General features: G+C 31.5%; 2 protein-coding genes across 3 annotated transcripts; both read right to left on the bottom strand.

The window, feature by feature from the left end:
* Positions 1-21: 21 nt before the first annotated feature.
* LOC145317099 (uncharacterized) lies at positions 22-5,584 on the bottom strand. Its single transcript, XM_080158001.1, has 10 exons — positions 4,873-5,584; positions 4,445-4,558; positions 3,743-3,802; positions 3,311-3,485; positions 2,569-2,975; positions 1,635-2,357; positions 1,115-1,225; positions 811-894; positions 506-582; positions 22-319 (listed from the first exon to the last, which is right to left on the bottom strand). Exons 1-10 carry the CDS (start codon positions 5,008-5,010, stop codon positions 226-228), a joined length of 1,983 nt encoding a protein of 660 aa, XP_080014127.1. The 5' UTR covers positions 5,011-5,584; the 3' UTR covers positions 22-225.
* A 440-nt stretch (positions 5,585-6,024) lies between these two features.
* LOC145317105 (ubiquitin-conjugating enzyme E2-17 kDa-like) lies at positions 6,025-11,421 on the bottom strand. 2 transcript variants are annotated; one of them, XR_013878900.1, is made up of 6 exons: positions 10,836-11,421; positions 10,469-10,564; positions 8,016-8,155; positions 7,589-7,637; positions 6,606-6,997; positions 6,025-6,338 (listed from the first exon to the last, which is right to left on the bottom strand). XR_013878900.1 is itself a non-coding variant. In XM_080158009.1 (5 exons), the coding sequence occupies exons 1-5, from the start codon at positions 10,884-10,886 to the stop codon at positions 6,875-6,877; spliced, it is 459 nt and encodes a 152-aa protein (XP_080014135.1). In that variant the 5' UTR covers positions 10,887-11,421; the 3' UTR covers positions 6,025-6,874. The 2 variants fall into 2 exon arrangements, 1 of the variants encoding a protein (XP_080014135.1); XM_080158009.1 differs by having other exon boundaries at positions 6,025-6,997.
* Between the last annotated feature and the right edge of the window lie 2,105 nt (positions 11,422-13,526).

Raw genomic sequence — 13,526 nt, 5'->3', positions numbered from 1 at the left:
AAAAAAATACTTTTCATAACTGGCAAAAAAACCTTTTAGATGCAATAATACTTAGAATCCAATTTTTGTTGGTAATTTAATGTATATTATTTCCAAAGGAATATACTCTTCCACTAGGTAACATATCCCCCCCCCCCCTCCTCCCAAGAATTTTCAGCTACCAAGGTAAAGGTGACATTAAAATAATTGGGATAGAAATTAAAATAACGTTCTCTGTCCTACTCATTATTTCAACTTCCTTCTTCTGAGTTTAGCAACATGTAATCCTGACAATTCTTCAATGTTAACAATGCATGGGACTTCACTTCCACCTGTAAACCTAAAACAATGCAATATTCAGGTTGTTTTTTTTCAGAATATTGTATTCACGCATTTTGTTACGTACGAGCATGCTTTGATTGTTACCAATAGTGAAAATAATAAATACGACTTGCGAAAAAGTAACAAGGAAAAACCTGTATTTATGTTTGCAACTGTTACGGTAGAAATACAATTTTAAAATTACCTCAATTTTAATATTCCATTGATGACTGCTATCTTTCTGCTCAGCTCGGACATCCGAGATTTGAAACTAGCCTTCACCTTTATGAAATAAACATGCGTTTGATAATTTTCTGCAAATTTTATTATCTAATAGTCTCTAAATATGAAAATTTGCAAAGTTTAAAAATCAACATATCTAGAAGTTGTTTTTTCTGTATCTTCGTGTTTGGGGTTTGTTCAGTATTTAAAATTATCATCATGGTCAAATCTAAGGTATCCATAACTAGATAAATCATGAACAATCATAAAAAGAGTTAATATAGTAACCTGTTGATTGCCAGCTTTTTGGGCGGCCATGTATTCAGATGGACTTCCTAGATCCTTCTCCAGAATATCTCCTTTCATATCCACCTGAATTTGAGATTTTTTAAATAATCATTTTTGCAAAGCATCCGCTAGTTAGTACCTTTCAAACTTGAAAAAATTAAAGTTTGCTATTGGTTAATCTTTAAAATGAAATTAAGTTTAAGTGTTTTTCATTTTCAAAATCTATGTTTTTATGAATAATTTATCTAAAAAAGGCTAATCCAAATTTTATAGAAGAATTTTCGTTAAGGAAATAAAAATAAACCTGCAAAAAATCTGATCCATCATTGATTAGTAGTCCAATGCTCCAGACAGGTCCATCTATACCTGGCATCTTCGCGACCTTCAAGCCTCTTACCAGAGTAGCACTCACAGCCTAAAAAAATCGTGATAATCTTACTCTTAGGAGTTCAATATAAAGAATCTAAGTAGTCCCGCAGGGGTGTGTATATTCTGCATGGAATCCCCAGCTAAGGGGGGATTATTAGAAAATAAAGTAGACCAAAAACATTAAATAATAAATCTTGTGCAGAACATACCCCCCTGTAGTTCTGTGGGTACCTAGTTAGTATTGTACAAAAAGCTTCGCAAATTAATTTACCCCTAGCCTAAGTCTTATTATTGAGTTTCATAGCTTTTGTTAAGTTATGGCAACTTGGAATGTGGTTTGATACCTATGTAAGAAAAAAAAATATAATAAAACGGACTTGAAGCTTAACAAAAGCATTTTATTTCTTTCTATAGGTAGTGGAATAAAAAACTTAAAATGAATCCCTCCTCAATACCTTAATAGAAACCACCGTGTTTAAATTCGGGTTTCTCTCCAGCTCTTGTTTTACTAAGCTGAGGTAAACAAAAGGTTCACTAGACACAGACTGAGATACTTCCATATCAGTTAAGTCCATGTCATCATCAAAGAAGTCCATGTCAGCAGCCAGATCAAAGTCAGGTACAGAAATAGGCGCTGTCGGTAGTTGGGATGCTGGAACAGGTTTCTTGTGTTCTATCTGACTTGACTGGGGTTCAAGCTTAGGCTTTTTAGAGCTTATAAATGAACTTATTGAGGTCTGAATTGTCTTTTTTGGAAAACCTTTGGTGGGAGAAATAAAACTATCCTCATCGGAGGATCTTGATAGAGGTCGAACAACCGACTGAGGCTTCTTTTCTAATGGATTAGAAGAAATACTATTTGGCAAGGAAATATTCTTCAGGGGTGCCCTGAAGGTGTTTGTGTTTTGCTGTGGTTGTGAAAACTGTTGATTTTGCTGTTGAAACTGGTTGTCCGGTCTGCGATTCGAGTTGTTGACTTGATTAAGCAGTGGCACATCATCTTCACCAAAATCATCGTCGAAACCATCGTTGTCGGGAAACCCATCATCATCCCAATCAATATCATTGAGGTTATCATCTGACATAGCTGCGTGTGAGGGACCTGCCTGCAAACTACGTGGTCTACCTCCCTGTCCTCCGGTTGATGGACGTTTAACACCACTACTGGCTCTTTGATTCTGAAATATATAGGTACATTATACAAAGCTAATTATAGTAAAAGTAAATTTCTAATTGTTTCCTCTTTGTGGGTGAAGTTAGTTGAGCTTATCACATGGGAGCGTTGATCTGGTCATTAACAATATTTCGCTTTTCAAGATTGAAGGCTATTGTACAATGTTATTAGGAAGGTAGGTATATGAATCTCTGTAAGATGATACTAAAAAATACCTGAATTTGGGTGGGAGCTATTTGTCGCAAACCTGCTTGAGATTGCGTTGGTCTTTGCATTGAGGATTGCACTGGTCTTTGTGTTGATGGTTGAACTGGTCTTTGCGTTGAGGATTGCACTGGCCTTTGACTTGAAGATTGTGTTGACTGTTGTGTTGATAGTTTAGTCAAATCCAACTGGGGCCGTTTGGGTGCGCCCTTCATGAATGGGAAGGCGGGACCGTCAACCCGTTTCCCAACCTTCTGAGATAGAACATTTTCTGTGCTAAACCTTTCCACAAGTTCGTCTACACAACCACCCAGCACACGAATGTTGTTGTTGCGAAGATAAATTTTTCCTTTTTTGATTTGTAGAGGGCCAAACAGTTGAATCTTCATGCCTGGTTTTATTACAGTATCCAGTGCTTCTGAAAAAAAACTCTATTTAACTTATAGCGAATATCAGAATAGAGAATGAGCCGACATTTGAGATTATATTTAAGGTAAAACAGTCTACTTCCTTATTCCTGATTCTGATTTCAAACAGTATCTTTGTCTACTTTTGCAACCAAGTTAGAAATTAGTTCCAACAAGGACGAATGAATTATATAATAATAATTATGCATAAAAAATATACTTAACAAAACTGTTAGATGTGACTTCTAAATTTCTAATAATTTTGTGGAGTAAGAAGATACATCCGAAACACCTCATTTGTAGAGTAGTTACTCTTCTTCTAATACGATGAAAAATAAACATTTACCTATTCTTTCATGTTCAACAGCTTCTAAAGTCTGGAAACCATCTGTAAGAGCGAGCTTTAGCATTCTGGAGGGTTTTGGTTCCCAGCTGGCTACAAATCTGCCCTGGCTGGGCTGATAACCTGACTGGGTATCCTCAGATATATCCGCTGACACTCGCGCATTTTCATTCTCCAACTAAATATTAAGAATTTTGAAATAGAAAGACAAAAATTAAGCGTTACTATTCTTTTTTAAATATATGAACGTGTTTTGTTTGTACATCTTTAGTATTTTCCAGTGCATTTTTGCCATAAAATTGTTAAAATAAAAAATTTAGTCTTAAGTTTCAGCATGAAAGATTTCACTAATTGAGCAAAGATCAAGGACCATCCAACGTTTAATCTTTCGCAGTGTCCAGTGCATTTATCCAAAACTATGAAAAACATACCTACCTTGTAATGTTTTTGCAGCTGACTATATGCTGAGTTTCCAATATCATATCCATAGTTCACCTAAAGAAAACACAAACACAAAGTTAGATACAAGTTTGGATAATTATAAACATGTTACTTTTATCCTTTACACAAACTCTGCTTCCAGTGCAATCAGCTCATAAAATAACGGAGAATATTTTTTAAAAGCGAAGCTTTTCTATAATTAGGGTCGGTTCGTCCATCAGCTTTTTTTCGTTAATTTAGGCATGTTAGAATTGTCCTATCGCTTTCAAATTTTGCATGGTGATTCCTTTAGTGGTTAGGTACGATTTAGAAAGCGTACGTCCATTTGAAACATGTTGATTTTTTTACTATTTTAACAACAAATTTTTATGTGATCTAATCATCGGATTAATATAATTTTTTGTATATTGATTCCTGGGACAACAAAGTATAATGTAATAAGCGAAGCAACTCTATAATCAAGTCCTAAAAAAGTAAGTATGTCCATAAACATTATCCTGTATCAAGCAGTATTTCAACAAAACTTACAATTATATTCTGATTATTCAGCTCTGACACTATACAAGCGTTAATGTCCGTTTGTCCTACCGTTTCAGTGCTTCGCTTTTATGGATGTTGCCATCCTTGTTAATGTACAAGTTATCATTACATGATTTGTTTGCATAGGCTGAATAGGTATCATGCCAAATATGTTACCTGCAAAGCCACGGAACCAGCGAAGGAAAATTTATCAATAGAAGAAATATTTTGAGGAAAGGCTGTTTTCTGCATTACACCAGGTTCTGATATATCTGTACTTAGCCATTGCTCCTGTCAAATAATATAGGATCTTATTTAATTGCTTAATAGAATTAAATTATAATTACACAAACATTGTACTCAAGCCTTTTATAGCATTCAATGATTTTTTAAATATTGAACTCAACAAATAATTTCATGCCTTTTTTGACAATAGTCGCATAGGTAATATTTTGATAGGTATATATTATCACAAAAAAAATCGTTCCTTTTTCAAAGAAATCTAGTACCTTGCTATATACAAAATAAGTTTGACGTCACTGCTGAAAGGGCCTTATAATTATATTTGCACTTCTTCGTGCCCAGTACGGAAGGTTTATAATTACCTGGATTTCTAGTAGTAGTCTTGCCTCTGGGGGACGAAGTTCTTGCCTAATATATCCCACACATTGTTCCAGCCACTCTATAGATACTGTTATCTTGTCTTTGTGAAGTTTTCTCATCAATTCCGCAATGTCGGCCATGATTGTTCATTTGTTTTCTCTAAATTATCTCTGAAAGAAAACGCAGATGTTGGACGATAAATTGATGTAAACCTCTGTTGTACAGAAAATTACCCTTTAGGTTAAAAATATTGGCAAAACATTTGGACATTGCCAGTCTATATTAGTTAATAAAGTCCCTAAAACTAGTTTATGGTTAAGTTCTTGGTTACAAAGCTTTGAAAACTACATAGTTTAATTACCAGTTTATGTCTCCTCTCTAAATGAAAAAAATATATCTGATATTAAGTTCTATATTGGCTTCAATTAATTTAGTAAATCATACCTAGATGGATTTAATTTAAAGTATAAAAAAGCACGAGAAAGATGATCTATTGAAGTTAGGTACCTTAAATAAACTTAATGAAACTATCCCTTTAAACATAGAATTATACTTTTTAATTGAGACTAAAATGTTATACTACCAATGCAATGCTTCGATTAACTTTTATGAACAACAGTATTGTTTGCTATTCATTATCGATTCTGTTAAAACAAAAAAAATAGCTAACAGAATCAAGTAGCCTTATATATACATAGAGGGGGAGGTAGGTTGTGCTAAATTTCCGCATAGGTGCGAGTTTAAAGGCTTAAAAACAGTAGTAGAACGATAATATTATCTAGGAAAATATTTTCTTTTCAATAAGGATTACGCATACTTTTACGGAATTTTAGCACAACCTACCAACCCCTTTATCAACAAATTCATAACTTAAAATGTGATTTTTTAATTAAAATTATCCATCTCGTAAAACGAAACAAGAACTAACAAGCAAGTTTTAACTTGTAAGAAATGAAAATATGAGTTGTGAGTATGACTCATTTCTAATTTGTTCAAGTTTGTTTTTATCTCTTGTGTATTTAAGTTTACGCGGCAAGTGCGCAAAATGATTGATTGATTGAGATAAGTAAATGGAACAATAATTTCCAACAGTATTTCATAAAATTTTTTTACTATCTGAAAAAAATGGTCGTTTGATGATACAAACTATTAAATTATTTATTTAAGATATCTTTATTTCATTATAATTAATTTTTATTTGAAACAAGTTAAAAGATTAGACATAAAGAAATATTACATATTACAATTTTATCTAGGGAAAGAGAGTGCTTCTCTCTCTAAGTTAGAACCTTTATTAAGCCAAATCAAGCCCTCAAACAGCTTTAAAAGGCCCAAACCAAGAAAGAGAATAAATTAGTCTAATATTAAATGTATGATTGATGCATATTAACTAAAAATTTGACTTCCAGTACTTTATACAGTACAATACATTAAATTTGTGATAAACTTTATTTTTACATTTTAAACACTTTAAACAACCCATTTTCTCAGCTTATGTCGCATAAAATTATCAGTTGATAAAATTTAAGAGCCAAAAAATTATTTTGTAAACCAAAGAATCCTTAAGCTTCAGACAAAAGATTAAAAATGAGAATAACTTTTTAACCTATTCAAACTAATTTCTTAGATTATTAGAACAACCGAATAAGAAAATAATTTAGCTTGGTTTTATAGAAGAAGGCATCTTATTTTCAAAAATAAAAAAGAATTGAAGAGGAATTTTAAAAAAGTAGACTTTTAAAAAGTTGTTTGTTTGTTTTTTGCAGAAAAAAATTATGAAGTTATTTAAAAGAACAATCATAAAAAAATAAAAGAAGAATAACGATGCAGCAATCTTGTGTTAGTGACATATACATATTATGTTTAATATTGTACGTTCAGTACATTATCATATACACTTGTTTCTTCAGGTGAAGGTTGAAAAATGAGAAAAAAAGGAAATGAAGGTAGCGGCTGATTAAAAAGGAAGGCATTGACAATATTGTCTAGACACAGGTTTGGTTACTAATCATCACACCAGGACTGTTCCACACATGCCTTCACTCTCTTCTCATATTCTCGTCTGTTCTCCTTGAAAAGTTGGGCCGCCATGGAGTTGGCGGGAGAGTTGGGGTTGGGATCACTCAACTGAAATAAATTACAAAGTATAAATATTTTGAAAATATCTTTCAAACATACCTAGAGAGTACGGTACTTTTGTCTGTCCGTTAAAATCACCCTAACCACTAAACCGACAGCTTCCTTTTTAAGGAAAGTTCATACCGCCCCCGGGATATGGTTTCATGCTATTTTTATACCCCTCTATTACCCTTCAACTACAGAGTCACTAGATAATAACGGCAAAGCTACTTTTATTATAATTATTTCATAATTTCGTGATCTTAAAAAAATTCATAAACAAAAAATATTAAATTGAAGCTGTAACTTCCTAATAATCAAATGCCTTTAACACGCAGACAATTTTTAAAGAAAAAAAATTAGGACGCATATGTGTTAACCATGAACAAAACGATTGCTTTGTTAAAATACTTTAAACGTTTCCTGTACTATTTGAAGTTGGCTTAATTGTATTCTTTATAGGCAAATAGATTCTGTATATATATTTATTTTCCCCATTTAAAAAAAAGACACAAATATTTCTGGCGAAAAACTATCCCATTACATTTACATGGGTTGTGTGCAAGTAACTCTAAGTATAAATAATATTTTAATACTTACCAAAGATTGAATACTTGTCAAAATGGCAGAAACGTCGTAAGTTGGAGACCTAAAAAACATCATTATATTTAATTCGCACTTGTAAATAAGGATATGTCGGTCTAACACATATTAGGTCTAAGGAAAGGAATAGTTAAGGGAAACATATTGAAAGATAAAGCTTTGCCTGGGGAAATTTAATCGCTCGCATAGCATTATGTGATTGAATCATTTGTGACTAAATCTAATCAGTAATCTTCTTCAGCTAAAAATCCTTAATTAGTTTGACGGATTATTGTTTCTGATTGGCTATTTAGGTTAATAAATCTATTGTCGGTATTACCTCTTGGTGAATCATAATATCTCAACAGTAACAAAAAGTTTTTAACATGCACAAATCTCTCATTTTATTGTTTTTATTAGGTTATATTAATTTTAAAATTCTTACCAACGATTTTGCAAAATATCTAGGCATATTCCACCATCCGCATAGATGTTAGGGTGGAACATTTTTGACAGGAATTTTACAAGTGGAGGTTTGTTTGGATATTCTTCAGAAAACTCCATTGTTAATTTGAAAGTTCCATCCTGAAATTATAGTTTAGTTATATCTCTATAGTTATATGGCTAGATTTTCATTTTTAAAGAAACATTAGAAAGGGTTGGATTTTCTTTTGTAGGAAGGAATTTTGTTAATTTCATACAGGACAAGCAGCAAAGAGATACGAATTTTGTATAAAGTACCGTCTCATGCTAAACCCTTTTACTATGCGAATCAAATCACTTAAAATTTTAATTATCCGGTTTTTTTAGTAGCGAAGCTATTAGTAGCGAAGCTACTCTATAATTCACTTTGTCCGTCCGTCAGTCAGTCCGTCAGTCCGTAACGCTATGGGGGAAATGGGATTTACTCAGCTCCTATAAAAGATAGAATGCTGAAATTTTTTGACAACATTCCCATTATTAAGGAGCACAATTGACTATAAAACATCATTTGCGGTCGGACCGATTTTTAGCAGGTTTTAGGCTATTTTTATATTTTTCTCATTTTTCTCCATATCTTCAGTGTTTATGGTCCGATTTTCAAAATTTTTTCAGTTACAGATATCAAAATTAAATTTTCTGTCGTTTAAAGAAACAATCATGAAGGCCAGACTGCCTTTTTAGCAGGTTTTAGGCTATTTTTATATTTTTCACATTTTTCTCCAAATCTTCAGTGTATGGTCCGATTTTCAAAATTTTTTCAGTTATGGATATCAAAATTAAATTTCCCGTCTTTTAAAGAAGACAACCATGACGGCCAGACTGCCTTTTCAGCAGGTTTTAGGCTTTTTTTTATATTTTTAACATTTTTCTCCATATCTTCAGTGTTTATAGTTCGATTTTCAAAAATTTTTCAGTTGTAGATATCAAAATTAAATTTCCCGTCTTTAAAGGAAATAACCATGACGGCCAGACTGCCTTTTTGGCAGGTTTTAGGCTATTTATAAATATATTTAACACTTTTTTCCATATCTTCAGTGTATATGGTCCGATTTTCCAAATTTTTAAAGTTTTTAAGGATTTAAAAATTAAATTTTTTGTCTTTTTAAGAAAACAACCATGGCGGCCAGACTGCCTTTTATCAGGTTTTTGGCTATTTTTATATGTTTTACATATTTCCCAATATCTTTGTTTATTTTGATCCACTTTTGTCGTCATTTACTAAGTATATATGCGATAACTTTTATTTAATGAAATCTTCCAATTTTTAACATGTACAAAACGGCCTGCTTAATTGCTTCAAGATCCATGTCAGATCTATATAGGAAATAAATGTCTATAAACGAGCTCAAGTTTTCCAAGGAATATTTATTTAAAACTCATAGTGCTCCAATAATCCATAATAAACTCTCATTGCCCAGAACGATAAGACCCATTATTTTACTTTATCAAAAATAAATTCCTTTTTTTAATTTCATGTTGCTATTTACCTTATATCAATGTATTTAATTTCTAATCATAAAAAAGAAAATTTAAATTTATAATATAATAAATTTAAGAAAACTCTGTTTTAAAAGAATTCGATTGTGGCGACACTTTGTGTGTTCAAATATTAAACTAAAATTATAATCATCATCATTAACCCTTTGGTGATGGTAATGTAAAGAAAAAAATATAATTTAAAAAATCTTTTTAAAATCATTTAGATTATTAAATATTTACTTTCTTTTAGATAGTAATGCCGGGTGAGGAAAATAGATTTATTGAGAAATAGATATGCATTTAGAAAACTAGCCAATAGGGAGATAATTATATCGAGCCAACTCTAGTACAAAATAAAACAAGGTTTCATATTTATTTTATCCAATAAATCTATTCTTGATTTTAGTAAAAACCTTAGAAATCTACCTGTACGTATTCCCATCTATGATTTTTTTGTGCTTCGCTACTTATGGATGTTGTCATCCTTGTTTACTAATATAAGAATGACATTAACTTCTACTCTGTAGGCCAAAAACGATAGAAAAAGATATAAAAAAAATAAAAGAATGAGATGGTCTCGGGGAGAGTGGGAACTGTAAATTTTATTGGTACCATAAAATATATTGAGAGGAGACTGTAACTTATTTTAGTAGACACCATCTTATTAAAAAAACTCTATCACTTGTTCGTTGATTCCAAAACTATGATTTAATCTAGATTGGGTTGTAAAAAAAAACTTTAGTGTTCAAAATTTTCCACCATTAATTTTTATTTACAGTAAGGGGTAAATTTGATTATCTTAATCGGGGGTTAACGTCAATTTTCTTATTCCTTAAGATCTTTAGTTCTACTCCATTCCGTCTTAGGTCAAGCTTCTTAGAAACTCTGCCAAACAAAAAAGAGTAATGTAGGGTCTTAAAATATGAAGTAATTTACCTCAAATGGTGTGTCATGTGGTCCGAAGATAACAGCATTCCACAAGAGAATATTATTTTCACCAGGGGCACCGGACACTCCTGCTGGCGGGTCCTCCTGATAAAGGGAATCATTCATGAATGATATTTCAATTGATTCAAGCTACCTACTCAATGTTGTCTTAGATCTAGGTACAATGTAACAAGTAAAAGCAATGTTCTTGTTAATTTTAAGACGATTTTTATTGTTTTTTGTTGTATTTCATAAATGACAACCCCCAACCTCCCTCTCTCTAAAATATGACATATTCAATGGCAAACTCAAAGAAAATGACGATTAAACGCTAGAGATGCCAATAATTGAAATAACATCCATTGCCGGCATTTACCTGTAATCTTTTGAAGTCCCTCATTAATCTTCGTCTAGCAGCAGTAGTCATTGTCAGATCTTCTAATTTTCACTAGTTTTTGTTATTATCAGTTTTATGCTTCCTCAATTGTTATTGTCGACTTTTGTCAAAACACGCTTGGGATACAAAATTGTCGAGATGTTGTTTTTACTGATTGGATTTTCACTAATAAATTTGCATTATACGCGTTAAAATCTGAAACTAAACATGAATAGGTAATAAGAATAGAATTTAACAAACTATGTTAAATTTAATTTGCAGTATTTTAGACTATCCAACAATGTCTTTAAGATATACTTTCAAAAGCGAGGCCGGACGATTTTCCGTAATGGATAGCTCTTATCCTTAATTTAGGCATGTAAAAATTGTCCTATCAAATTCTAAAACTTAAAACTTGGCCTCTTAACAGTTTAAAACAATTAAGAAAGCTTATATGAATGTTGTCATTCTTGTCTTTCTACATGATGAGTGTGTTCAACCGCTTTTTTCATTGTGCCAGGCTTGATTGAATCATTCTATCGACTTTAAACCGAGCATGAAGATTACTGTACCAATTTTAGATAATCCTTGAGAACTTAAATTAAAATACTATAAATAATAATTATGACACATTAAGTAGATTTTAAAGATATTTTAACATAAAATTTTAAATTGTTCTACTAAATGAGTAATTTTGTTATGATTTGGTACGTTGTTAAAAGCGTAGCATCTGTACGTATGTGTATATAATTTATACAAAAAGAAATATTATTTATCTAGAATTGTCAACGAATGAACATTTGCTTTTTTACGGATTTTTATTATAATTTTCTACTATTAAAAATAGCTGTCAGTAAAATTGGCAATGTTCGTTCGCTCACTTGTCTATAATTTATTAAGATTCGCTCTTTGTGGATATTGTCAATTCTTGTTTTTCAATTAATTGGATATTTTTTTTAACATTTACGATATTGCAAAATTTCACCACAACGTACGTGTGTCTCTAAAAGAAACATGATTAATTGCGTCGATAGCTTTAGAAATTTAGTCACTCAATGAATTGACATAAAATATAGGAAAAATTGTGAATAAAAAGGAAAGATTTAAGTCGAGTCACACCAAAAAGAACACAGAAAGTCTCAAAAGTTGTATTTTCCTTCCTTTTTCTCATTTCTGTAATTATTCAGGGGGAAGGGGGTAAAGAAAGTTTGTGAAAAGGGGAAAATATTTGTGCTTGTGTGTCCCAGTGATCAACTGGAGAATAGAGTAAAAAGGGAAGGCGTCTGCTAGTAAACAGCTGATCCATATACAGGGGTATATATGAGCAAAAAAGGCTAAATATATTTTTAAAAATTAAAAAAAAGATTGAAACTAAATTAAAATTATAATAATGTATATCACAAATTAATAATTCATTGTTAATATAAAAGTTGCAGAATCAAAGACGCAAATACGCAATTAACAAGGATAAAAACATCCAATCAAGTCGGAAAAAAATTCCTAATCCTAAAAGATTGTGTTCGCAGACGAACCTTTTTAGATCGGGGACGGGAGGCAGTTGAAAACGCCAATTCTTACTATCTATTAAATAAGTCCAAAAAATGCTATTGTTTTTCTTTTTTCATTGAGATTCTCCGCCCGGCTTTAGCAGTCAAAACTATTTTTTCTCCAGTAACCCCTTTATTACGTAATATTACAATTAGGTCATATTTTTACTTAAAAAATTAAAACATCTATAAAATTATTATTTTTTGTACTAGAAGGAAATTGTCAGCGGTTAAGCTGGTCCAAAGCAGCTGCTGGCCGTAGCTGTATAGCAGCAAGCAATCGACAGCAAAATGTCTAAATCTTTACAAAATTGTTACATGTGTCATTTATACATTTAGGTTAATATTTGAAGTAAAAAAAATGCGCTCATAGGAGCCGTTATAAAGTTTTCTTTTAAGATCTGGAGAATAGATCTGCAAAGTATTATATCTGGAACCTAAAGATGGATTATACAGTTATATTTTACATTATGACTTTTAACAATTATGGAATATTTCATTATTTTATCAACCAAAAATGCTTTGATGAGGTCCAATAAAAAAATTATGAAAAATGTTCGCTCTGTATAAGGTTTGCTGGCATCCTGTGTCCGCCACAATAGTGATATTCAAAGGGTTCCAATTCAAAAAAAAATTTATGTATGCAGATAAGTAGGAAAAAAGTGACATTTTTTGTTTAATCTTTTCAAATGGTAATTCAAAATCAAATGATGTAATTAATCCTTGTAAAAAATATATATTTTAATAATAGCAAAACTATTCTACAATTGTACTTGTTCAAAAAAGTAACGTCAAAGGAATCGATATAATATTACTTGAATGGTGCACTAGATTTTCATGTGCTCTTATAAAGTAACACTCATAGCCGGCTAAAATAACGATACTTCCCATCCACCACCTTTACACCCATCCCCTACCCGTAGTACTGGATGAACGAACTGACCAATAAATGAGGTCCACACTAGTAAAATGTAGGTTTTTTAGCTAAAAAGAGAAATACTCTGGAAATTCGACTTGTTATCTTTTATTTATACCTAAATAGAGAGCCCCACGTCTTTATTTAAATCATAAGTGCATAGCCTAATTTTTTTCATATTTTTATATTTTATACCTAATAAAATCCTCTATTTTCCAAAAATCTAAC

Source organism: Acartia tonsa, chromosome 4 (genome assembly GCF_053477335.1).
Source record: "Acartia tonsa isolate MP-2025a chromosome 4, ASM5347733v1, whole genome shotgun sequence".
In the NCBI taxonomy this organism is placed as follows: Eukaryota; Metazoa; Arthropoda; class Copepoda; order Calanoida; family Acartiidae; genus Acartia; species Acartia tonsa.
The sequence above is the reverse complement of the archived record's forward strand: the minus strand, read 5'-3'. Positions and strand labels throughout refer to the sequence as shown.

Coding starts and splice junctions, on each gene's coding strand:
- LOC145317099 (XM_080158001.1), bottom strand. CDS start 5,010: ATGGCCGACATTGCGGAATTGATGAGAAAACTTCACAAAGACAAGATA. Junction 3,803..4,444: donor CTGGTTCCGTGGCTTTGCAG/GTAACATATTTG, acceptor TGTTTTCTTTAG/GTGAACTATGGATATGATAT. Junction 2,976..3,310: donor TGTTGAACATGAAAGAATAG/GTAAATGTTTAT, acceptor GTTTTTTTTCAG/AAGCACTGGATACTGTAATA.
- LOC145317105 (XM_080158009.1), bottom strand. CDS start 10,886: ATGACTACTGCTGCTAGACGAAGATTAATGAGGGACTTCAAAAGATTA. Junction 10,565..10,835: donor GGGACTTCAAAAGATTACAG/GTAAATGCCGGC, acceptor TCCCTTTATCAG/GAGGACCCGCCAGCAGGAGT. Junction 8,156..10,468: donor CACATGACACACCATTTGAG/GTAAATTACTTC, acceptor CTATAATTTCAG/GATGGAACTTTCAAATTAAC.